The sequence below is a fragment of the Marmota marmota genome, unplaced genomic scaffold (genome assembly GCF_001458135.2).
Source record: "Marmota marmota marmota unplaced genomic scaffold, marMar, whole genome shotgun sequence".
Lineage (NCBI taxonomy): Eukaryota > Metazoa > Chordata > Mammalia > Rodentia > Sciuridae > Marmota > Marmota marmota.
In genome coordinates this window covers 34118793-34144501 of record NW_026000082.1, presented here as the reverse complement: position 1 = coordinate 34144501, position 25709 = coordinate 34118793, and the positions used below count along the sequence as shown (strand labels likewise).

General features: G+C 38.3%; 2 protein-coding genes and 1 non-coding gene across 6 annotated transcripts in view; all 3 read left to right on the top strand.

The window, feature by feature from the left end:
• The window catches only part of Stx12 (syntaxin 12), a 35575-nt gene extending 22407 nt beyond the window's left edge, over positions 1-13168 (top strand). The window contains exons 5-9 of the mRNA XM_015485423.2: positions 3082-3125; positions 5855-5960; positions 9297-9369; positions 10250-10332; positions 11683-13168. Of these exons, the coding sequence (XP_015340909.1) occupies positions 3082-3125; positions 5855-5960; positions 9297-9369; positions 10250-10332; positions 11683-11775 (399 nt within the window). The 3' untranslated portion in view covers positions 11776-13168. The remainder of the gene's footprint in view (positions 1-3081; positions 3126-5854; positions 5961-9296; positions 9370-10249; positions 10333-11682) is intronic.
• Ppp1r8 (protein phosphatase 1 regulatory subunit 8) overlaps positions 9527-25709 on the top strand; it is a 32365-nt gene continuing 16182 nt past the window's right edge. Inside the window, exons 1-3 of one of the 4 annotated variants that reach the window (XM_015485421.2) lie at positions 9527-9531; positions 18772-18874; positions 20728-20788. In XM_015485421.2, the coding sequence (XP_015340907.1) occupies positions 18819-18874; positions 20728-20788 (117 nt within the window). In that variant the 5' untranslated portion in view covers positions 9527-9531; positions 18772-18818. The other 3 variants (XM_048816015.1, XM_048816017.1, XM_048816016.1) reach the window with 3 other exon arrangements.
• On the top strand, positions 22635-22799 carry LOC125610427. Its single transcript, XR_007340447.1, has one exon. It is a non-coding gene; the product is annotated as a small Cajal body-specific RNA 1 (non-coding RNA).

The window sequence follows — 25709 nt, the reverse complement described above, 5'->3', positions numbered from 1 at the left end:
CCCCCCCCTTCCCTTCCCTTCCCTTCCCTTCTGGGAATTGAACTCGGGGGCACTAAACCACTGAGCCACATCCCCAGCCCTATTTTGTATTTTATTTAGAGACAGTGTCACTGAGTTGCTTAGTGCCTTGCTAAGTTGCTGAGGCTGACTTTGAACTCATGTCTCATCCCCTGAGCTGCTTGACAAGCATGTGCCACCACGCCCAGTTCTAATCTATGGTTTCTAGAAGCCTAACAAATTCCAAGTAAGATAAATTAAAAAAAAAAATTTATCAGAACACCAAAGACAGAGAAAATTGCTAAAATCACTGGAGAAATAGTAGAATACCGTAAAGACACAATAGTTGGATTGACAGTTAACTTCTCAGTAGTAACAATGGAAACCATTAGAATGCTATCCATTTTGCGGGGAGCAAGGGTACCAGGAATTGAACCCAAGGGCCCTTAACCACTGAGCTACATCCCTAGTTGCTTTTTTATATTTTATTTAGAGACAGGGAGCTTATGGCCTCAATAAATTGTTGAGGCTGCTTTGAACTTGTGATTCTCCTGCCTCAGCCTCTGGAGCTGCTGGGATTATAGGCGTGTGCCACCACACCCTGCTAGAATGCTATCTTGAATGTTAATGAGGGAGAGTAACTGCCTACATAGCACTTTAAACCCAGTAAAAATATATATCCACAGTGAGGTCTAATTAAAGACATTTTCAGTTCCTGCCAGGCATGATGGTGAAAGCCTATAATCCTAGCTACATGGGAGGCTGAGGCAGGAGGATTGCAAATTTGAGGCCAGCCTCAGCAGTTTAGCAAGACCCTGTCTCAAAAGTAAAAAAGAGCTGAGGATGTAGCTCAGTGGTAGAGTGACCTTGGGTTCATTTGCTAGTACAAAGAAAGTTTCTTAACATACTTTGTTTAAGGAAATTCTCAAGGAAAATGATCCCCAAAGAAAAGTCTGAAGAGCAGAAAGGAATGAAGAGCAAAGAAAGTAGTAAATATGTGGAAAGATAAGCCACAAATAGAAAGAAGGTATTACTATATGTGAACAAAGGAGTAGAATTTGAATATTTTGTACAAAGAATTCCCCACGAGTCAATGTGAAAAAAAGTACAACCAATAGAACAACATTTCTTTTTTCTTTTTTTGGTACAGGAGGTTGCACCCAGGGGTCCAATTTTTATTTTATATTTTGAGACAGGGTCTCACCAAATTGCCTAGATAGGCCTCTTGCTTCTGCCTCCCAAATGGCTAGGATTATAGGCTTGTACCACCAGTCCTGAGAGTTCTCAAACTTTTGATCTCAGGACCCCATACACTTTTTTTTTAAAAATATATTTTAGTTTTTAATGGACTTTATTTGATTTATTTATATGTGGTGTTGAGAATCAAACCCAGTGCCTTGCACATGCTAGGCAGGCACTCTACCATTGAGCCACCACCCCAGGTCCTGGGTTTTTTTTTTTTTTTTTTAATAGTGAACCCAGGGGCATTTTACCACTGAGTTACTTGTGTGTTTATAAAAAGTTTTATAAAGGGCTGGGACTCTAGCTCAGTGGTAGAGTGCTTTCCTTGCATGTATGAGGCACTGGGTTTGATCCTCAGCACCACATAAAAATAAATTAATAAACAAAGATATTGTGTCCATCTACAACTAAAAAATATTTTTTAAAAAGTTTTATAAACTTTTAAATATATTATTATAAAATCATATTGAAACTAGGCACAGTGGCACATACCTGTAATCTCAAGAGACTCAGGTGGCTGAGGCAGGAGGATCACAAGTTCCAGGCCAGCCTCAGCAAAGTAGTGAGACCCTGTCTCAAATTTTTAAAAAACTTAAAAAAGGGCTGGGATGTAACTTGGTGATAAAGCCACCCCTGGGTTCAATGTCCAGTATCCCACTACCCCTACTCCCTACAAAAAAAAAAAAAAATGGAATAAATAAAAATGTGTCGTTCCCTAATTCAGCCTGCAACTGAACTATGCCAATGCTTTTCTTAGAGATAAACATCATGTTTCAGTATGCAACACAAGTATGTTATATATACTTAACATTTTGTCCTACAGGGTATTAAAAAGTTGTATTTCAAGGGGTAGAGATTTAATTAATAATTTTTATGGCTTTATCAAAGATAAACTGTTTTTTTTAAAAAAACAGTGCCTGATGATGAAGAAGACAGTATTTGGTGCCACTGCGTTGAGCCATTTTATCCACCATTGCTTTTACTTCACGAGTATAAATGTCAACACATTGAAAAAGGCAAACAAATATGTTGGTATTATTTTGAATAATGATCCAACAAATGAAGGGGTACTTAGCCTCTTTAGTTAGTCATGGATTTTCTGATTAAAACAACAATGAAATACTATTTCATGTCTACCAGAAGGGCAGACATTTTAAATTCTGTGAACACTGCGGGTGGCTGTTAGATATGATGGAGCAGGAACTCTCCTATCTGGCCCAGGAGCAACCATTTTGGAAAACATTTTAGCTCCTTCTTCAGAACATATACATACCTTATGACTCAGCAGTTCTACCGTAGAGGAACCTGCATACATATACCAGGATGTATATTCAAGAATGTTCAGAGCAGCATTATTTGTAGTAGTCAAAAACTGTAAACATTGAGGCTGGGGGTGAAGCACAGTGGCAGAGTGCTAGCTTAGTGTGGATGAGGCCCTGGGTTCAATCCCCAGCACCACAAAAAGAATTAAAAACAACCAGATGTCCTTCAGCAGTAGAGGATACAGCTAAAATGTTTTTCAAAGTGGTGGTGGTGGTGGTGGTGGTGGTGGTGATGATGGTGATGAAGAAGAGGAGAATAATCCTTCTCTCTTACCCATGTTCTTCTGGTCCTCTTTAGTATGGTTTCTGTTCTGGGCCCCAGCTGAAATGCTGATTTGCTTTTAGCTACTTCACACTCATTTCTTAGTTGAGACAGATTGCCAGCATCCTCTTGTCATCTTACAGATCCTGTTGGAGCCAGGGATGTTAATTCTTTATACTATAACTAAGCAAACCCTTGTTTTATGTGTCTGTGACATGTTTCTGGATGACAGCAATAATAATGCCATCTGCTTTCTAGGCAGAAGAGAGACAAAGAGAGGAGCAGCTTGTTTCATTTGACAGGTAAAGAATTATTTATCCAACCTGATGTATAGTTGATGGGAGTCCCTATTTATCTAATCTGTCTGTATGTCTATCTATTAAATTCTTTTTATGGTACTAGGGAATTGAACCTCAGGGTGGTCTACTACTGAGTTACATCCCCAGCCCTTGTTATTTTTGGTTTTGAGACAGGGACTCACTAAGTTTCCGAAGCCTCCCAATTTGCCATCGTCCTGTCTCAGTTTCCTGAGTAGCTGGGATTACAGGCATATGCCACTGTTCCTGTCTGTCTGTATTTATTTACTTATTTTTTGGGTACCAGGGATTGAACTCAGGGGCACTCGACCATTGAGCCATCCCCAGCCCTATTTTATGTTTTATTTAAAGACAGGATCTCACTGAGTTGCTTAGTGCCTCACCATTGCTGAGGCTGGCTTTGAATTCGAGGTCCTCCTATCTCAGCCTCCCGAGCTGCTGGGATTAAAGGTGTGTGCCACTATGCCCAGCTGTATTTATTTTTAATATAAAAAATGAGGGCTGGGAAAATGAGAAATTATATCCCATCTTTGTATGATATATCAAAGTGCATAAATGCATTCTATTGTTATGTATAACTAATTAAAACAAATTTAAAAATTTTTAAAAATAATCCACATTTTCCAGCAAAAAACAAACAGGGCTGGGGATGTGGCTCAAGTGGTAGCGCACTCGTGTGAGGCACTGGGTTTGATCCTCAACACCACATAGAGATAAAATAAAGATATGTGTCCACCTAAAACAAAAAAACAAAAAAATGGGGACTGGGGTAGTAGCCCAGTGATAGAGCACTTGCCTAGTATGTATGAGGCACTGAGTTCGATCCTCAGCACCACATAAATAAATAAATAAATACAATTAAAATATTGTGTTCATCTACAACTAAAAAAAAAAAAATTTTAAATGAATGAGAGGGACTGGGGTTGTGGCTCAGTGGTAGAGTGCTTGCCTAGCATGCATGGGGCACTGGGTTCGATCCTCAGAACCACATAAATGTAAAATAAAGATATTATGTCCACCTAAAACTAAAAAAAAATAAAGATTTAAAAAAAAAAAGAAGGGCTACAACTATAGCTCAGTGGCAGAGTACTTGCTTAGCATGTGTGAAGCACTGGGTTTGATCCTTAGCACTGCATAAAAATAAAGGCATTCTGTTCATCTACAATTACAAAAATAAAAATAAATTTAAAAAAATGAATGAGAAAAAAAATGAATGAGAAGCCATGTGTGGTGGCACATGCCTATAATCCCAGCAACTCAGGAAACTGAGGGAGGAAGATTACACGTTTAAGGACAGCCTCAGCAACTTAGCAATACCTTGTCTCAGAATTTTTTTTTTAAAAAAGGGGATCACTCCTCAGTTGTGGCTCAGTGCTAGAGTGAGGCCCTGGGTTCGATCCTCAGCATCACATAAAGTAAATAAATAAATAAAAATACAGATATTGTGTTCATTATAACTAAAAAGATACTTTTTAAAAAATGGGTCTGGGATCTGGGGGTTGAAGCTCAGTGGTGGAATGCCTTTGGGTTAAATCTTCATTGCCACCAAACAAAAATGAAACAAAAACAAAATAATGAGAAAAAAGTACAAAATAAAGGGAAGACATGGGCTTTTCTAAGATCTTTGAATTAAAGGAGGAATAATTTCAAGGTGAATAAAAAATTTCAAGAAACCCCTGATACCCTTTTGTGGGGATGAAGCTTGACTCATGGGAATAAATATGAACCCACAAATCTACAGATTAGGAGGTCTCAGTCATCTTATCTCTAATTCAGATTTAAGTTTGCCAGTGTTATTAGGTCTCTGTTTACTCACCTCTGAAAAGGAGGCAACTCATCCTTTTAGGAACATGAAGAGAAAAAGCAGATAATTTGTATCTGAAAGATGTCTCTTCTCTAAGCTAATCTCAGATATGTATTCATGGCATTAGAATTTAAAAATGTTTATCCTGTATCCATTTCCCCTACTACACTATGAACATCTTAAAGGCATGGAGGACTCCTGACTTATTCAGTTTGTATCTCCAAGTCATGGAGGACATTCTTTAAATATGTGGAAATGAAGTATGATTCATACGTACTGTTTAAAAATGCATATCACTACATTTTCAAAGTGTTCTGTATCTAGTATAATAATTTCTTCTAAATACTTTCAGAATTTATAATATTTCATTATAAATTTTGGTTTTACTTTGGTTTTCTGTTATGAGGTATATAACACAAAAACATAACCTTAGGGAAATTTTTGAAAACCAGGCGGTTTGATTCTGTTAAATGAATTGGTGAAGCACTGGTAGGTTACTTAGCCTGCTATCCTCCACCCAAAGTACCAATACAGCTTGCACTTAGAGAGTGCCCTGGGAGAGGATGAGTCAGAGAAATTCATTGAGTTCAGCTCTTGGGTTATTTTCCTTGTCTACCAAGTCCTAACAAGATTACAGAGTATATCCCTAAATGAAAAAATCAAGGAATCTCATCCCCAATAATTTTGCTTCATCTCAGTTTTGCCCAGAGGCTGAGACTGTTTTCTTGGTATTACCAGCTCTTTTCCTCTGGTATGAAGCTTGTGGTCCTTGGGGATTTTATAGTGATAACAGAGGAGTTGGTGCCCCAGTTATTCTTTACATAGGTTCTGCTGGCAACAGAGGAATTGTAGGTATGTCTCATCACACCTAAAGAAGGAGGATTCATCTAGAGTGCTTGTCTCCCTGCAGCCATGAAGAGTGGAACCAGATGCAGAGCCAGGAGGATGAGGCAGCCATCACTGAGCAGGATCTGGAACTCATTAAAGAGAGGGAAACGGCTATTCGGCAGCTGGAGGTGAGAGCTAGGTCATGTTTTTTGTTTTGACTCAGTGTATCTGCAGGTATTTGAGATTTTAAGCCTGAAGTTTCTCAGTTGTTATGAAAAAGCATAAAATGAGTCATGTGGTTTGCACATTATCTGTCACAATTTAGTCATGGTGGATTTTAACTACTGCTACTAAGTTGCTGTGATGGTATTGGCCTTGGCATTTAGCAGTCCCCAAATCCTTTTCTCTAATACCACATCTTACCTGGTCTCCTTGAGAAATACACAGAGAACAGAGCAAGACAAACGAATATTTTTTTTTTATTAGGACTTTACCCCTAAATCTCAATAGCCACCTCTAGACTGGGCATGACTCTATGGAGAGCCCCTTTGTTAGTCTGATTAGCACGGTATATAGGCAGGCCAAAAGTCTTATTCCATTTTTGTGTTAATTCTAGAGTCCAAATCCAAGTTGTAGATATTATTATTTCACTGGGTCAGAGAAATGGAAATAGTTTATGAAGTAGAGGTTTGGAGTGTTGGGGGGTCTGTAGACCTTTCTTAAATAACTGAGCTCCATCTTGAACTTTACATAGTAAACAGTAATATATCTTTAAATAAGTTGATTTTCTTCTCCATGGATGTAGATGACTGCCATCTCTGGGGTGGGAACAATAGCGGAGAAACTTGGAGTGCCTCCTTGACCTTCATCTATAGCAGTGGTTTTGAACCCAGTTTATGCATATTAGATTCACCTGGGGAAGATTTTTTTTTTTTTAAATGCCTGAGTTCTCCTGAACCATCAATTACGTGAAATTCCTTTTTTAGGTTAAAAGTGGGCAAATATCCACATTTTTATAAGGCTCAGCCTAATAAATCATAATTACTAGTGATGCCTATGTTTTTTAATTTCTTTCTTTTTTTTTTTTAGAGAGAGAGAGAGAGAATTTTTTAATATTTATTTTTTAGTTTTCAGCGGACACAACATCTTTGTTTGTATGTGGTGCTGAGGATCGAACCCGGGCTGCACGCATGCCAGGCGAGCGCCCTACCGCTTGAGCCACATTTCCAGCTAAATCATAATTACTAGTGATGAGGCCCTGGATATTTTATAATCCCCAGATGGTTATAATATGTAGCCAAAATTGAGACCCACTGCTTGAGGGGCCATCAGTGTCTGTTTTAGTTTATTTATTTAGGCAGGGGTGGGTACTGGGGATTGAATCCAGAGATGCTTTACCACTTACTACATGTACCCCAGCCCCCCCCCCTTTTTTTTCTTTTTTTTGAGACAGGGTCTTGCTAAGTTGCTTAGGGCCTTGCTAAGTTGCTACGGCTGGTCTCAAACTTGAAATCCTCCTGTCTCAGTCTGTCAAGCTGCTGAGATTACAGGTGTGTACCACCATGCCTGGCCAATGTCTGTTTTTAGATGAGACAGTTTATCCTCAAGTTATGCCTACTTTATTTTCTTCAAATGTGTCATTTTTTAAAATATTTATTTTTTAGTTGTAGTTGGACACAAACCTTTATCTTATTTATTTGTTTTTATGTGGTGCTGAGGATTGAACCCAGGCCCTCGAACATATTAGGTGAGCGCTCTACCACTGAGCCACAACCCCAGCCCTATCACATCTCTTTTATAATTATGTCAAAATGAATCCTAACATTATATATAACTAAAAAGAACTAATAAAAAGCAAACATACAAACAAAAATATGTTATATCTTTCCCTTTACTTTTTTTAAAAAAATTCTTTTTTAATTTTTTTTTTTAGTAGTAGATGGACGTAATACCTTTATTTTGTTTATTATGTGGTGATGAGGATCCAACCTAGTGCCCCACACTTGCACTACCACTGAGCCACAACCCCAATCCCTCCTTTACTCTTTTTCACTTGCTAATCATTGACTTGGTTCTCTAACGTTAGAAATGTGAACAGGGAGCAGAGGGAGACATATGGAGTTAAGGAAAGGAATGTAATGTAATGAATGTCAGGAATGGGGATCACTTCACATTTGACAGAGTCCCTTGGGATCAACTTTCATATCCAGTCATTTCTTTTTTGGGGGAACAGGGTCTGAACTTAAGGGCACTCGACCACTGAGCACATCCCCAGCCCTCTTTTGTATTTTATTTAGAGACAGGGTCTCACTGAGTTGCTTAGCACATTGCTTTTGCTGAGGTTGGCTTTGAACTCGTGATTTTCCTGCCTTAGCCTCCCAAACTGCTGGGATTACAGGCGTGTGCCAACGAGCCTAGTCAGTCGTCTGTTTCTTATCTTAGCATACAAACCTTATGTTATAGCCAAATTAGTCTATTTGCTTCCAAGATTATATGAGATCAGGCACATTCAGGGTGGTTTGGGTATGACTATTTGCTCTTTAACTCACTTCCTTTCTGTTTATATGGCCTTTTCTTTGCTTTAAGGCACAACTCAAGGACTGTCTCTTCTGCAGTCTTCCTCTTTTGCACACCTTTCTGTACCACTCATTAGTCATTTCCTCTATATCACCCTTTTTATTTATCTTATCATGTACTTATTTCCCCAGTGGCACTAGGGCACTGCCCAAATGGCAGTAGAAAACAAAAGAATCAGTCCTGGGGGAAAAGAGGCTTCCTTCCTGTGAGTATCCCCTCCTCCTTGCATTTACCAGGTAGCAAGATCCCATATAAACCATTTAAATTTTCTAATCCAAAGTCACAGTACTCATTGTTGTTTGTTGGCATTCACAAGCTTTTGCCATAAGGCCCCATTTAGGCTCCATCTATAGCTATCACACCAAGAATTTATCCATCCCAGCAATCCAGCTTCTATTCTATAACCTTTTGGCTTGGGTGATCACACTGGTTCCCATATAGCACATTCAACTAATATTGCTTGACAGATGGGTTTACATGCCTTCCATTTTATGCTATTAGGTAAATAGTGATAGATTATTTTCTGTTATAGAGAAATCATGTTTTATAGAGTTTTAAAAACATATTTGGGAAGCCAGACACAGTGATACACACCTGTAATCCCAGTAACTTGGGAGACTGAGGCAGGGATATCACAAATTCAAGGCCAACATCAGCAGTGTAGCAAGACTTTCAAAGTAAAAAAGGACTGGGCATGTAGCTCAGTGATAAAGGGCCCTGGGATCAAAACCCAGTACCAAAAAACCACATGTGGGACTGGGAGTATAGATCAGTGGTGGAGCACTTGCCTAGCATGAATGAGGCACTGGGTTCAATCCACTATAAATAAAACAAAGCAGCCAAAAACAAGACAAAATAAACAAACAACAAAAAAGCTAAAACTTTAACTAGAAGAAAGGAATCATCTAACATGTTGCTTAATGTTAGTTGTTTTTTGTCTCCCTTAGGCTGACATTTTGGATGTCAATCAGATATTTAAAGATTTGGCCATGATGATCCATGACCAAGGTGATCTGATTGGTATGTATTATTGATACCTTTAATATCAAGGTGAGTTGAAAGTATTTGTGTGCCAAGAAGTCAGTAAGATGTGTCAAATATAGAACTAAAGTTTGGGATTATAATTTTAAAATTACTAAATTCATTTTCTTAGTAATATTCATATATTGTCAAATGTGGAAGGTAAAGAGAGGCCTTTGTGAATAATTAGCCCTATTCACTCGCCATAGCTTCTTGGGAAGTCTTTGCTTAAACAAATAGCTATCAGCTTCCCAGCTTTTCTCTCCAGATACTTGCACAATTATGGGATTCATGACTTTTTAAAAACTTTTTATGTGAAATTAATCTTAAGTTTATAAAAAGTTTTTAAAAATACAGGGAACTTGGGCTGGGGATATAGCTCAGTTGGTAGAGTGTTTGCCTTGCATGCACAAAGCCATGGGTTCAATCCCCAGCACCACCAAAAAAAAAAAAAAAACAACCAAAAAAACAAGGAACTCCTTTATACCCTTTACTCAAATTTACATCTTGTTATCATTCTGCCCCATTGACTTTGTTTGTACTCTCACTCTGTGTGTGTACATGTATGTGTCTGTGTTGTGTATATATCCAAACAGGATATTGGATTTTCACTTTGGAATTGCCATCCACAAACCAAGCAGCTCTTTGTTGGTCAGTGGAAAACTGCGCTACACACACAGAATGTTTTTATGTATTTTTTTTCTGAACCATTTAGTCACATAGTTCTTAAATCCTTATCCCTAAATACTTCAGTGTTTATTTCCAAAGAATAGGGTTATTCTCTTACTGAGGTAGTAACTTTTGATTTCATGACTGGTGATAGCAAATCCAGAACTCATAATATCCAAGTGTGCTAAAATTTCCCCTGTCCTTTTTGCAGATAGCATAGAAGCCAATGTGGAAAGCTCAGAGGTGCATGTTGAAAGAGCCACTGATCAGTTACAGCGAGCTGCTTACTATCAGGTAAAAGTAGATACCAAAGAAGGTCATTCTGTATTGCACACTTTATAGGCCATCAGGGTACATTGACACATTAAACAGCTGCAGCCTCTTCTTTAGGCTTAAGCTGGAGGCAAGTAGTCATAATTGTTTTGCTGGTTCTGTTTTAGTATTTTCCTTTACCTGATCGAATCTTGAATAAATTTATACAAAACCCTCTTAGCTGCAAAGCTAACCCCATAAGCTAGCCATAATAGCTGAACCTAGAATAAGAATAATCTTATATCCTAAGCAGCTGAAATGTATTTGAGTTAGGATAGTAAGAGGTACAGGTAAAGTGGGGTTTCATAGATACTGGCTATAGAAGATGGACATAGAATCAACTATAATAGCTACTTATATGTGAATAAATAAGGCTTAATTATTATTAAGCTATGCCTATAAAGTGAAATTCTTCCACTTATTAGTTGAGACTCTGGTTTTATGAATTTTTGGTCTTTATTTCAATGTACAAATATTGTAAATAAGTCCTTCTTATTTCCCTTCAATTTAGGTTGCACGTTTTTTGTTTGTTTTTTTTTAATAAATAAATAGCATTTTAGTCACTTTCCAGAAAATACTTTTCAGGGTATATTTTATCTGGGAATGCTCTATAAAAACTAGGTGATGGCTTTAGTGTCCATTACATATATACCCACTTGATGCTGTATGATGTTTAAATTAAGAGATGTTTATGAAGAGTTTATAATAACAAAAATGTTGATGATAAACATTGAGAAAAATATCAAAATCATACAGTATGATCCCAATTATGTTGGACAACAATATGCATATGTAAGAGATAAGAATGCAGTCAGTGGTTTTATCAGTGGGTGATTTTCTCTTTTTGCTTTTTTTTTTTTAATACAATGAACATAAAATTTTATAATAGGTATAAAACTGTTACTAAAACACATGTACAAATCACTTACTGCAAATAATGCCTAACAGCATAGGTATATGCAAAACTATTTGGGAACAATTAAAATCTGTATTACTGCCTACTGGTGGTAACTTAGAGATTTTGGGGAAGTCTCTTCATATTTGTGCATGGGTAGAGTTGATTTTGAATTATAAGGAGGCAAATTTATGAAGCACTCTTGGGCTGGGGATGTGGCTCAAGCGGTAGCGTGCTCGCCTGGCATGCGTGCGGCCCGGGTTCGATCCTCAGCACCACATACAAACAAAGATGTTGTGCCTGCCGAAAACTAAAAAAATAAATAAATAAATAAATATTTAAAAAAAAAAAAAAACAAATTTATGAAGCACTCTTGGAGTCTAATTAGATATAGAAAATTTTACTTGTTTCATGAGTGTCTTCATTTCTTTCCTCAGAAAAAATCTCGCAAGAAGATGTGTATCCTGGTACTTGTCCTGTCAGTGATTATTGGAGTCTTGATAGTTATTATCTGGCAAGTTTCTAAATGAAGTGTGACTGCCTCAGAGCCTTCTGCTGAGTTGTTTTCAAAAGCAAGTGCTTGTTGGAGTCTTGCGAGAACAAACTGATCACAAGAAGAGAGCATACACCAGAATGTCCTGTAATAATTTAGTTAGAAACTAACTACTAACTAGTCCTTGGAATTAGTGACCTATGGAGACAGTATTTATCAATTTATGTATACAATTTATTGATTTCTCAAATTAGGAATTAACTTATATGAATCTTGCTTTCTCTTGTTTTCTGATTGCCCTTCATTCCAGGTGTTTACTGAAAATTCCATTCTACATATTCTTTTTGACAGACGACACTACAGTCTCATTATATTGTCTTTTTATGTATATATAAAATTTACCTTTTTACTAGCAACTGAGATGAATTACTTTCTGGGACCCAGCATATTGGAGTCTGTCAGAAACTGTACAATATGCCAGCAATTTTTATTATTTAACATTCTAATTTGAATTTATAAGAAGTTTATTACCTGTTTTGCAAAATTTTGGCACTATATTTAACTGGAGAATACCTGTGATTTAAATTGATTATGAGAAAAAAGATGAGAAGTTATCTGTTTGAACTGGCTGGTTGCTAGGTATGTGTTTTAATTGAGTTTGAAGTTTACTTTATCTGCTAGTGTCATCCACAGCAGTTCATCCTCATATACACTAAGCCATCTTGCTTCCTTTTCAAAGAGGTTAATTTAATCAATATTAATGTACTCTATGGGTCCTTCTCCCACCTGTCTGCAAAGAAAGGGAGAATTAGACATAGCATGCTTTTGGAAAGCAAATAGGAATTGTTTGGAATGATTTAATCTTTCTGTTGTTGTTGTTCACTTGTGGTTTTATATTCCTGGTGAATGATGAATTTGCTGTCAAAAGGCTGCCCCTACCCTGTAAGGGTTTCTGGGCATTTGATGGCAGAGAGATTTTAAAAGTTAAACTGAAGTGGATTTAAAACTTAGTCCTGTGAACCTGGTGATAAAGCAAAGGTTCATTTTTGTAAATAATACTGGTTTGGTATAGTGATGTTAGACTCATTCTAATTTATGAGTAAATAAAACTCCATGCATAGTTTTAGACAAAAAAGATTCAATAAAAGATTGCTGTCCTGTAATATAAATGTTGTCCACTTCCCTTTTTCACAGGCCTAGGTACATAAATGTGAACAGGGCCAACAATTATAGTTCATCCTTTAGTGAATTTAAAGATTTGGCTACTTAACATATATTTATGTTCATTTCTTTCAGATGCCCTTAATGCTAATTAATTTTCTTGTACTAAATTAATGTGAAAAGCAGGGAAACAGGAGCCTAAATGCATAAGTTTCTTTGCACTTTTGCACCATTCTACCTATTTAATACAAATAAACATTTGAAAAGCTTTTGTAGTGAGTTTTTTAAAATGTTTTTTTAGTTGTAGTTGTATACAATACCTTTATTTTATTTATTTATTTTTATGTGGTTCTGAGGATCAAACCTAGTGCCTCGCATGTGCTAGGCAAGTGCTCTACCACTGAGCCACAACCCCAGGCCTGTAATAAGTTTTTATGAGTTAACATCCTAATGAGATAGATACTAAAGAAACATGCTGTCATGAGAAAAATTGAGACTTGCAAGACTGGAGACCTGATGAAGGTCCAGCGCAGGTGGAAGTAAGTTGAAAGAGGATAGAGCTGTTGGAGTGGCACAGTGGCACAGTTCTGGTTCACTGCCTTTCTGCTCCAAATTACCGTTGGACTTGGATATATCATTTGTAAACATTCCAGAAAAGGAAAAGTTTTGATTGTGGAAAACTAGTTGAATCTAGGTAAAATAAAGTGACCATAGTTCTATTCTGTAGTACTGTGTGATCAGTGGTGGTTGTAATGATGGTCACAGTGAGCAAATATGAACTTTGCCTAGGATTTGTGGCAGGTGCCAAAGGACTTGCTAGATGGGCCTAATAAACTTATCCACAGAGTCCTCCTTCCCTCTGCCTTTCTTCTCTTTGGAACCACTATGATCTGGGACAGTGGTTCTTAACTATGACTTTTAATTAAAACTTTAAAAAATACTGATACCTTAGCCTCCCCACCCCAAGATTCTAATTCCATTAGTCTGGACAATGGTTTGGGCATGGGAATTTTTTAAAGCTCCGGGTAATTCTTATGTGTGGTCATGGTGAGAACCATTGGCGTGGAGGTCAAAAAGTAGACTGGATTACAAAAGACCTGTAGAATTTTAGCTCTGCCATTAACTTACTGAGGCTACTTGGACAGATCACTTAACCCATAGGCCCCAAATTTCTCAATAGTTCTTTCCAGCTATAAAATTGACTAGAAAGATGATGGGTTTAGTATGAACATACAAATTGTATGTTTGCCTTTCTACTCCCTTTTCCTCTTCTCATAGCCTATTCTACCTTCCTTTATTGAAATGTTTTAGGAGCATCCTCTCTTTAAATGAATTAAAACTTGTACGAGTAAAGTAGAAATGTCATTCTGGCCACTTCATCTGGGGATGTTTTAGAACAAGAACTTGCTAAATGATAAGACTGATGCTCCCAGAGGGTGTGTGTGTGTGTGTGTGTGTGTGTGTGTGTGTGTGTGTGATTTCTGTAAGGACTGGAAATGGGAGTGTTCACCCACTGCAATGCACAATCTAGCTCTCAAACCAAACTTTTACTGTCTTGCATCATTGGGCAAAAACATTAAAATGAGTTTATTCTGTCCGTGCAAAGCAAAACACTCAGCCTCTTGCATTCAGTTTTTCTTTCTATTCGGAGACTTAGTCATGATTGTGAAAAACTAGTTGAATCTAGGTAAAATAAAATGACCATAGTTATGGAAATGCAACTTTTGCTTTTGATCACTAAGTGCAGAGCAGAGCTTCACTTATGTCTCAGTCTAGCATCCTGTTCCATAAGCTAGGAATCACCTGCTTCTTCTCTGCTTTTCCAAGCATATTGAATGTATCCTTAAGCTTCAAAGGATTTTTTCAGTTTTACTTTTCAGTACCACAAAATAGAATTACTTTAGAATCTCCATTTAACCAAGATATGGTTGAAAGATTTTGATTCTTAGCCCATGATCTACTTTTGGACCAACTGAGTTGCTCATTTGAATACCTCATCTAAATGAAATTTGATTCACAATATAGCACTAATTTGTGTGTGAGTGTGTGGGGGGGTATTGAACCTAGGGTCTCCTGCACACTAGGCAAGCACTCTATCACTGAGCTATATCCCTAATCTAATGTTTAAGAAATAAATTTGCAATAATACAGTCTTTAGTGTTGGTTTATGATCAAGGATCAAGTTTATAACAGTCCATGAAGAAACGAGAAAAATGAAGTGGTGGCCTTACCCACCCCCACCTCCAAGTTTCTGGGGATCCAATCTGGGTCCTCACACATGCTAGATAAGTCTCTACCACTAAGCTAACATCCCTATTGTCTTCCAACTTTTTAAAAAGGCTGGGGGTAAATTGGTAAAGCTCAATATGTGCAAGGCCCCAGTTTCAATCCCCAGCAACATACACACACACACAGAGTGTTTTAATATTATTGAAGTAAAATGCTGGTGATATTAAGTGGCAGACTTCATTTTTAAAAATCTAATTGGCAAAATAAAAAAATGCTACCCTGTATTGCATTATATTGACTGGTCCATGACATCTCTAAAGTCCTGAATTATCCATGTAGACTAGCCTCATTATTTTACAGTGAAAGGCCTGAGGCAGGAATAGCAGTCTAATAAGGAATTGAAAGGCTTGAGAGGATGCTCGGTATGTGAATGGTCATTTGTGGAATATTTTAACCCTAATGGCAAGATACTATGCTAAATGTTTTATATTTATTAACTTACAAAGCTATGTGACGACTCCCTTTTTAATGGCTCAGAAAGCTGAAGTATAGTAAGTTATCTCCCCATAGTCATACAGCTTACAAGTGACAGAGCCAGGATTTAATTAAGTACTCAGGCTTCAAAACTACACCTTTAGACACTGTATACTGTCTCCATGCATCGCTAATAAATAGATCTTTTGATGTCCTGCTTGCCATCTCTTCCACGAAGCTTTCCCTAAAATTCTGGGGTTTTTTTGTTTTGTTACAGGAAGGGGAATGGGGATTGAACCCAGCAGGTTTAACCACCGAGCCATATTCCCATCCCTTTTTATTTTTTACTTTTGAGATAGGGTCTTACTAATTGCTTAGGGCCTTGCTAAATTGCTGAATCTGTCTTTGAACTTGCCTCAGCCTCCTGAATTGCTGGGATTATAGGTATGCACCACCATGCTTGTAAGTCCCTAAAAATCTGAGGAAATGATCATTTCTACCCAACTTCTCATGAACATTCTTTCTTATGTCAGCACGTTGTGCACTTCTTTTCATTTACCACCCTATTAAATGAAGCTTCCAGCTTATATTGTCTACACATACAATTTTTCAAATGGATTATACTCCATTTGATCATTCATAAGTCATATCAAAGATGCTTTAAAGTTTTTTGACACTGATATGTTCCTAATGTCTTTAGATTCTAGTCCACTCTTTGTTGAGATACCAAAATCCAAAGGCAGTTAGTTCAACAGTCTCCATTTTAAAAGGTGAAAGGCCTGCATTACTGTCCTCCAGTTTGCTGGTCTGTACTGACATCATTGGCGCCCAAACAAAGAGCATTTTGCTTCATAAAGACCTGGGTAAATGTAAGGTCCCATTACATCAGAGGCCAGTGTGAATATCAGCTTAGCTGGAAATGGGGAACATGGCCAAGGAGTAAAGAATTATAAGGGTAAGATTATAACTTTTAGGGTTCTTGGCTGTATGGATTATACTGGAAGGACCATGTGAAGAAGCTGAGAAATTGAAAGGCAAAGTTGAAATAAGATTTTGTCAGGTCATTGATAGCTAGAAATGGCTTCAACATCACCTCATCCCTGAAAGGGGCATGAACCTCAAAGGCCCATATAATCACTGTAGATAAAAAGTATGTTATTCTTTTCTGTTACAAATCAGAACATGTTTGAGACTATTTCCTTCTTTCTAAAGAATCATATCCTTGTGCTTAAAGGAGGGAGCCATAGGAGTACTTGTTTTCTTTTGTTTGGTGCTGGGGATTGAACCCAGGGCCCTGTGCATGCAAGGTAAGCACTCTACCAACTGAGCTATATCCCCAGCCCTAGAATTACTTCTTTCCTTGAAATTAAGTTTAGGAATAGGATTTTTCCTATCTGCCTGGTCTTAATTTGGAATCACCAGACTGAAAAGGGGGATATGAATTCATTAATTACCAAATTCTTAATTATGTATTTCAACAAAATTAACAACAGATGCATCAGTTTCCCATAGGTTAGAAATTATAATCTAGAGCTTGTATGTCCTTTACATATTTTTTCAAACACTAACCATTCACCTATTACTTTTCTCAAAAGAAAATATCTCCAATAACATAATTATTTCAAAGTTACCATAAGTGGCATATTTGTTGCCCAAGTTTTTATAGGTGTTCTACATCTGGAACAATGGGACAAAATGGGTTTACAGGCCATTTGATAAGTGATCTGATTATCTGGATGAGTTTATTGTGCTTTGAAGACCAGAGTTAAAAGTGATTCTTTAACCTACCTAGGAGTTTATCATTTTAAATTTCAAGTTAATATTGCAGTTAAATCTTGAGTACCAGAGACTTCACTACAGGCAAAATCTTCTGAATAGGCTGATTTTCTACATATGATCTATACAGTACCAGCAGAAGGGAATCAATAAAGGAAACTTCCATCATACAAAGATGATTCCATATTTTGTTGAGCAACGCCTGTTTCTGGGTAATGATAATGATGCAATTCATTTCTTTAAAATAAAAACTGCAGGTTTGATAATTCTCTGACTTCCGGCAAAAGTAAAAAATGGGCCATCTGTTGCATACCAATAAATATTATAACAAAATAAAAGTATGAGAGATGGTAGTTATTAATGAGCATTTGGCATTAAGTAGACTCAGGGATCATAATAATCCTTATCTCAAAGAGTGTTGTGTTGCCAGGGCCAGTTACAAACGCTTATAATCCCAGCAACTCAGGAGGCTGAGGCAGGAGGTGGTTGCAAGGCCAGCCTCAGCAATTTAGCAAAGCCCTAAGCAACTTAGGGAGACCCTGTCTTAAAAAATTTCAAAAAATAGGGATGGGGTAGGCGCTGGGGATGTAGCTCAGGGATAAAGCACCACCTCTGGGTTCAACCCCAGTACCAAAAAAAAAAAAAAAAGTGTTATGAGGCTTAAATGAAAGATTCATATAAAATACATACTTGGCCCTTGGCCCAGGTAACTACTTAGGTACTCAATACACATAGCTATTACAACCAAAGGCCCTGTAGTTGATCTCCTTCAGTCAGCTGGTGGCCTACCGCAAGACTGCAATTCTAATGCTTTCTTGCACAGTATGAGCATTATGACCAAAAGAAAAAAATCCCAGTGGGTTACAACTTGATTAACCATTTGAGTCATGTACAGTCAAGATACAGACGCCTGCCTTCTGATTGGATCTGCTCCAGCTTGTCCAGTTTTCATAAACATACTAATACAAATTCCCAGATAATCTACAGAAGCCCTCAAGGCCCACACGTAGGGCAAGTGGGTAGGATGCAGCTTTCCGGAAAAGGGCTGGAAGAGGAGAAACAGAATGAATAAGCACTCTGCTCTCTGAATATTGCCCTCTAGTCTTTCTCTAAATTGAGGGCAAGCCCTAGGGGACCACGCAGTCGCTAGATTTATAGAGCTCGTGAGCATCTGCAGGAGGATGTAGACAGAGACTGACTCTCCACCCTTAAGCCCGTTTTCCACTGACAGCCCAGCCTACCGGTACAGAAGCCCAGAGGTCAACTCTGAAAAGATCTCAAAATCAGCTTAGTACCACTAGAGGCGCCGCCTCGCGTGCGTGCGTGCGTGTGTGCGCGCGCGTGCGTGCGCGCAGGCTGCTGGGAAGCCGCCTCTTCCCTCCCGGTCTTCCAGTTTCCCGGCGTGCTTCGGGCCCGCCAAATGGGAGGGGGAGACGCAAGATGGCGGCAGCCGCGAACTCCGGCTCCAGCCTCCCGCTGTTCGACTGTCCGACCTGGTGAGTGGCGGGGCGGCTGGGGCCGGAGTGTCCTGGCCCCAGCAATACTGGGCAGGAAAGGAGGTTGGTTTTCTTTGGCGGCGAACCGAACGGCTCAAAACCCCTGGAATGGTTAAGGGAAAACTGTCCGCTGTGAGGGGCCGGGCGACGTGTGGAGGAACCGGGAACATGAAGCTCGGGCCCAAGAACTGAGGAAACCTGGGATTGGGGACTCAAAGGAGCTCACTTAGGCAGTCCTTTGGGTGTTGAGCCGCTCGCTTGTGAGGTTTGGGGCCTTGGCCCCGAACTTACCCCTAACTCCTAACTGAGTGCCTGGTGCTCTTGTGGAGCGCTGTACCTGATCCCCCTCCTGTACATCCGGAGCGCGCACGAGCCAGCTTCCCGACCCCAACCCAGCCTCAGAGCCCTATATCCTTCTTTCCTTGCTGCATCCTGTGTGCAAAACTCTAATGTCTTCCATAGACTGGGAGCTTCCCGAGGGCAGGGATGGCGCTGACCAATCCCCTTGTTCTCAGTGGTCCTCATGAAGCCTGGTACAAAAAGCATCAATAATTGTGGAAATGAATGCTTTTCATCCCATGGAAAGTTTTGGAAAATAATGGGATAATTAAGCCTTTGGGTAGGGTACAAGATGAATGAATAATTGCTTTGCCAGGAGACGCTTCCCAGTTAGAGCTTTCTCTCCTGTAGCTCATCACAGTGTATTATTAACGTCTTATCCCTCTGTCTCCTGTTATAGTGAGATCTTCAAGGGCAGAGACTGATGGGTCTTTGTATTCTCAGCTCCTAAACATGAGTCAGACACATAGTAGGACTTAAGAAAGTATGTTTTGGATTTAACATTCCTTTCCCTGTTTTCTGGTCAAAATGGGCTTTTGTTCAGTGCATTGTTCTTTTAATTATTGCCATAGAGAAGTTGGGATAGGACTATGAGATGACTATGTTGCATCTTCAGTTTTAGATAGGATACATTTTTCATGTTAAAATGTAGGGCCTCTGGTAAGATTGTTCTTTAAACATCAAATGATTAAATCCAAGAAGCAAGTGAATGTGTGGATATTTTATGGATTCCTTTACACTTTTGTAACATCCAGTTGCTTTCAGTCTACAAATTATGTGTCCATTTTGATCTATGGCTGCATTGATTTCAAATGCAAACATAGTTAGAAGAGATTCTTTTAGATCACCTACCATTTTATCAGGATCTGTTACGTACCAGGCATTGTGTTAAGTACTTTGACATATGTATGTCCCCCTTGAATGGTATGGTGAAGTGTAGAACTTTGCATTATCATGTCGTTGTAGAAAGACTTGTTCAAGAGTAACACACTTCCTGTTTTGGTACCTGGTTTTGTGGGCATGATTCTGAATTGCCCTAGTTCCCTAATGACGCATCCCTGATTTGTTCTTAGAGCTCAGAACAATATCTTCTGCTTATTCTATGATGAGACTAATCTTGACCAGCACCAAGCAACAACTAATTATTCTACCTTTGTATATTAGGGTAGTAGCAAGTCTTAAGATTCAAACTCTGGGTGACCAGACTACCCCAGGTGTAGTACTTCCGGCCTCTTTGCTGCTTTCTCTTTGAAGTGACTATCCAATGTTAAAATATAGGTTTCTTTAGTGCTGCTCTAAATACAGAGCCACTAAAATCTGTTTTAGAGCAATTGAATCTCTTGGGAAATAAGTGTCAAATGTAGAAAGGAGCTGTAACAGTTAAGTAGATGACATTTTGCCTGAACATGAACTAATTATAGGCTGGTAAGGGAGCTGCAATATTGAATGGAACAATAATTGTAAATAACATTTATGAACTCATCCTGAAAATTATTTTTACATCTTTTTTTCAGGGCAGGTAAACCCCCACCTGGTTTACATCTGGATGTAGTCAAAGGAGACAAACTAATTGAGGTATGAAAATATATGTCTCCCTGCCCCCCCCCCATTCTAAAGATTTTTGCCAGTGACTCACTATTCCACCCCCTCTCCTGTGCTTTGTTTTCCAGCAATGCTACTTTCGTTCATCCTGAAATTTTTTTCTATTAAAAGCTTATGACGATATTACACATTCAAAGCTCATATCTCCCACAGACACTCAGTTTTTTGTGACTTCTCTCACCTTCCAAATGAAGAGTTTTAATAGGTCATGGGCCTGTAGGCCCCAATCAAACTGGAAGCCTTCTTGGTGAATTCCTTCTCTCTGAGTACATGGAATTGTGTGGAAGGCACAAGGTATGCAATAACCGAAGAAGAAAATGAATGGTATAGACTTGAGTTTAACTTTTGAGTTGCTTCTATGAGATTCAGGCCCAACACCTTCAAAGAAGTATAGTAAACTAAGCCACTTTCTCAACATAGGATGACAGTAAAATTCATTCATTCAAAACATTTATTGGGTGTTTACTATGTGCGTGTCACTGAGTTAGCAGAAGAGACTACAAAAGAGGACAGAACAAAAGTTTTCTGTCCTCTAATTACTCTATAGAGAGAATCACGTAAAAAATTGCATAATTATAATTGAAATAAGTACAATAAAGAAAAAGTTGAGCTGAATTTCAGCTTTATACAAGTCTCTAGAGTGAATACCACATAGATTTTCAAGAAAACAAGTTAGCTGTTAGATTGTGTAAGTTTTTTTTAAATCCATATTGTGTTATTTACCAAGAAGTGGAGATTAAGCATACTGGTTATTCAGCTATAATTTAGGTTCAAGGCCCTAATACTGAATGCGGTTGGTTGGGTTTTTGTGTGTGTGTGTGTGTGTGTGTGTGTGTTGCTGGGAATTGAACCCAGGGCCTTGTGCATGCAAGGCAAGTACTCTACCAACTGAGCTAAATCCCCAGCCGTTTTTCTTTCTTCCTTTTTTAAAAATATCTATTTTTTTTAATTATAGTTGGACACAATACCTTTATTTTATTTATTTATTTTTATGTGGTGCTGAGGATTGAACCCACGTGTGAGGTTCACGTGTGAAGGCGAGCACTCCACTGCTGAGCCATAACCCCAGCCCCATGAAGTTTTTCTTCAATGTATAGAATAAAAACATTGTAATTCCATGGTTGATAGCTTGAAAAGCTAATGGTCTTCTGAAGGATGCTCTGCAAATGTATTGTCACTTTCAAGATGTTGTGGCAATAACTAGATACTTTGCAAAATATGAAAGCATCTATGGGTTACAGTGAATTCTCCTATTATTAATTCTTCTAGCTCTCAGCCAGACACATAGATCCCTTTGGTTAAATGTCAAGAATACTCAAGAAAATAATTTAACTAAAATAGCTGTAAAATCTCTTTTACTATAGGTGGTTCCACAGATAGAAAATATATCTGTTGCTAAGTAGAATAACTTGAAGCTTGAAGGTATATAAAAATCTATTTTGTTACAAGAATTTACTAAATCTTTTTTTCTGCCTGTTTGCAATAGGAACAAAGAGGCCTAGCCTTAATGATAACATCATATTCTTTTGTGAAATAATTTATATTTTCAAAGCACTGTAATTTGTCCACTACCCCTATGATTACTGCTTTCCATTTGCTGATAATGTTCTCTTTCAGTGCTCTTAGGTATACTGAGTTGCCACGCAGTTATCAAGTTACAATCCATAGACATCTCTGTATTGTTCTTGGTAGGAATAGACCTAAGAAATGTGTTTTGCAGGGCTGGGAAACAAACCCAGGGCCTCATTCATGCTAGGCAAGTGCTCTACCACTGAGCTACATCCCTAGCCCAGAGGTGTTTAAGGATTTAGATTTTCATCAGCACTTGATACTAACCGAGCTGTCTATATCCTAGCCTTGTGTCAAAGGCTTGTGATATGCTGTGGTAGCTGGGTTGAAGAAGTGCAATATTAAAATAAAGCCATGAGTCTTTTAAGCCCAGTGTGTAAAGATACACTCTGAGTTATAACTCAAAGGCACAACTGAATAGTGACGTTGGTCATAGCTGGTCAAGGAGTTATGGACTTAATGAGTATGGAAAAACTAATTTATTATTTCATTCACCTTTTAACATATTTTCTTGATTGTAAGAAATACTGTTTTCCACTAAAGTTCCATACATTTGAACATTTCTGCAATTGGGATGCCTCTGGTAGTGAATATATACATTTAATTAAGGGCCTCTTCTTTTTGCTTCAAACAGATCTCTTAATATCTGGTATGCCTGTGGCACCCTACAAATATAAAATTTGGACATTGTTATTCCAGAATCCAAGAGTTGGTGGTCTTATATATTCCTTATGACCCACTGTGAACATTGTGGGCATTTTTAAACTTATGAGAACATAATCTGTGTGCATATTGAAATGAATGAAAAATGTATTAAGGTTCAGACTGAATAAATATTACCTAGAAAAAAGATGTTGAAATTTCAGGGCTTTCTTAATTCTTTTTTTTTTTTTTTTAAGAATTTATTAGCCTTTATTTCTCTCTTTTTTTTTTTTAATAACTTTATTTTATTTATTTTTATGTGGTGCTGAGAATCGAACCCAGGGCCTTGCACATGCAAGGCAAGCGCTCTACCACTGAGCCATAACCCCAGCCCAGGGCTTTCTTAATTCTAAAGCAATATCTTATTTTTTAAGAATTTTTTTCACAATTTTTATTGGATCAAACCCAGTGCCTCACACATGCTAGGTAAGCACTCTACCACTGAGCTACAACTCCAGCCCTGCAATGTATTATTTTTAACCCAAATCTTAAAACTTAGGCCAAAGCAGACACAAGGGTGACTATCTAATTGAATCGTTAAGTCCTGGTGCTCTGTAGTAGTATGGCCCTGGAATGAGTGCTACCAGCAGTAGATGGACACTGTTGGAAATGGATTTCCTAGAGGTGACTCACATATCCAAGCTAGCTTGAACTCATTGAAACTTCAAGCTAAAGTTTGAAATAAACTGGGTAAGTGGTTATTTAAAGAAAAATAATGTGACCCACAGTACTTATTCACTCCTGAAAATATTCCTTATTATGTGGTACATCTTTTGATGTTAGGAATGAGGAAAATATTAATATGGTTAAAAGAGTCTAGGCACCGGGGCTGGGGCTGGGGCTGGGGCTGGGGCTGTAGCTGTAGCTGTAACTAAGTGGCAAAGCACTTGCCTAGCACGTGTGAGATACTGGGTTCAAACCTTAGCATCACATAAAAATAAATAAAGACATGCTGTTCAAAATAAAAAATTGAAAGAAAAAAAAAAGAACCTAGACACTAAGGTCTCAATTTTTAACCCACCCCACAAATATCTAGCTGCATGAAGTTGAGTATGTTAATTTATGTCTCAGATTTTTTATCTATAAAAATACGAAGCATAGTACCTACTCACCTTATAAGATGCCGTCCTCACCTAAAATGACAACGTAAAACTTTCATAACACAGCATGTGACACATAAATGTTCAGCAGTTATTACTGTTATCAGTGCTGAGAGTCTCTTTGCATGAGGTACAGTGACACTAAAGGCATAGGGGAGAACAGTAACTCACTGACTTCAAGAAATTAGCTAGGAATAAATACAACTTCTTGATTCCTAGTCTAGTACTAACTTGACTATACTTCTCAGCTTTGTGCTGTCTTTTCTCAAGAGATTATAGAAAGAGTTAATGTGAAATGTAAACTAGAGCTTTACTTTGTATTTAGAGGAAAAAGGTGCCAGGCATATGTCTGTAAGCCCAGAAACTTGGGATACTGAGGCAGGAGGATCTCAAGTTTGAGGTCATTCTCAGCAATTTAGCAAGACAGTGTCTCAATTAAAAAAAAGGCTGGAGGGGCTGGGGATGTGGCTCAAGCGGTAGTGCGCTCACCTGGCATGCGTGCGGCCCGGGTTCGATCCTCAGCACCACATACAAACAAAAATGTTGTGTCCGCTGAAAAACTAAAAAATAAATATTAAAAAAAAAGGCTGGAGATGTAGCTCAGTGGTAGAGTATCCCTGGGTTTATTCCCCAGTACCAAAAATAAATAAAATACAGCATATATGAATGAGGGATGTTCTTCAGTGGTCAGACTAGATTACTGGACCACTAGCAATGTTCTGGACTGCTAGAACTGGAAAAAGTGCTAGTAAAAATTCACCCTGGAACCCTTCCTCTGTTATAATTTGGTTTACACCAATCTGTGGCAAAGGATTTATTGATCAGGATTAAAAGAAATATAAAAACAGAAGTGGGGTGAGTTTTTTATAAAGTTAAATTCAGCTCAAAGAATGATCCTTCATCCTTGCCCTTCCTTCTCATCTTCTGATAAAGTGACCCTTCTTGTATAAAATGATGATGATACTGGGCCATGACAGTTAAATGCTGTGGAGGTGTAGCTTAGTGGTAGAGTACTTGCCTAGCATTCCCAAGCCCCTGGTTTCAGTCCCCAGCACCTCCTTCCACCACACACACACACACACACACACACACCCTTATTTGACAAAATAAAAAGTAAACATGTCAGCATTTTCCCCAGTTTTTCTTTCTTTTTGTACTGGGAATCAAACCCATTGCCCCACAGTGTTTTAATAATAGCTTGCTAGTCCATGAAATTCTGCTTTCTGCTGTTATATTATAGCAGCTGAAACATTGTAGAGTTCTTCTCAGAATTGCTCCAGACCCATGGCACATTGTTTAGGGTATTAGTATTACAAATCGGTCATACCTGGGTTTAAGTCCCACCTTTGCTGCATACTTACCCAACCACATTAGATGACTTCATCTCTGACTCTGTTCTCTCATCATTAATAATAAAGGTGATAGTTGCAGGCTGGGGATGTGGCTCAAGCGGTAGCGCGCTCACCTGGCATGCGTGCGGCCTGGGTTCGATCCTCGGTACCACATACAAACAAAGATATTGT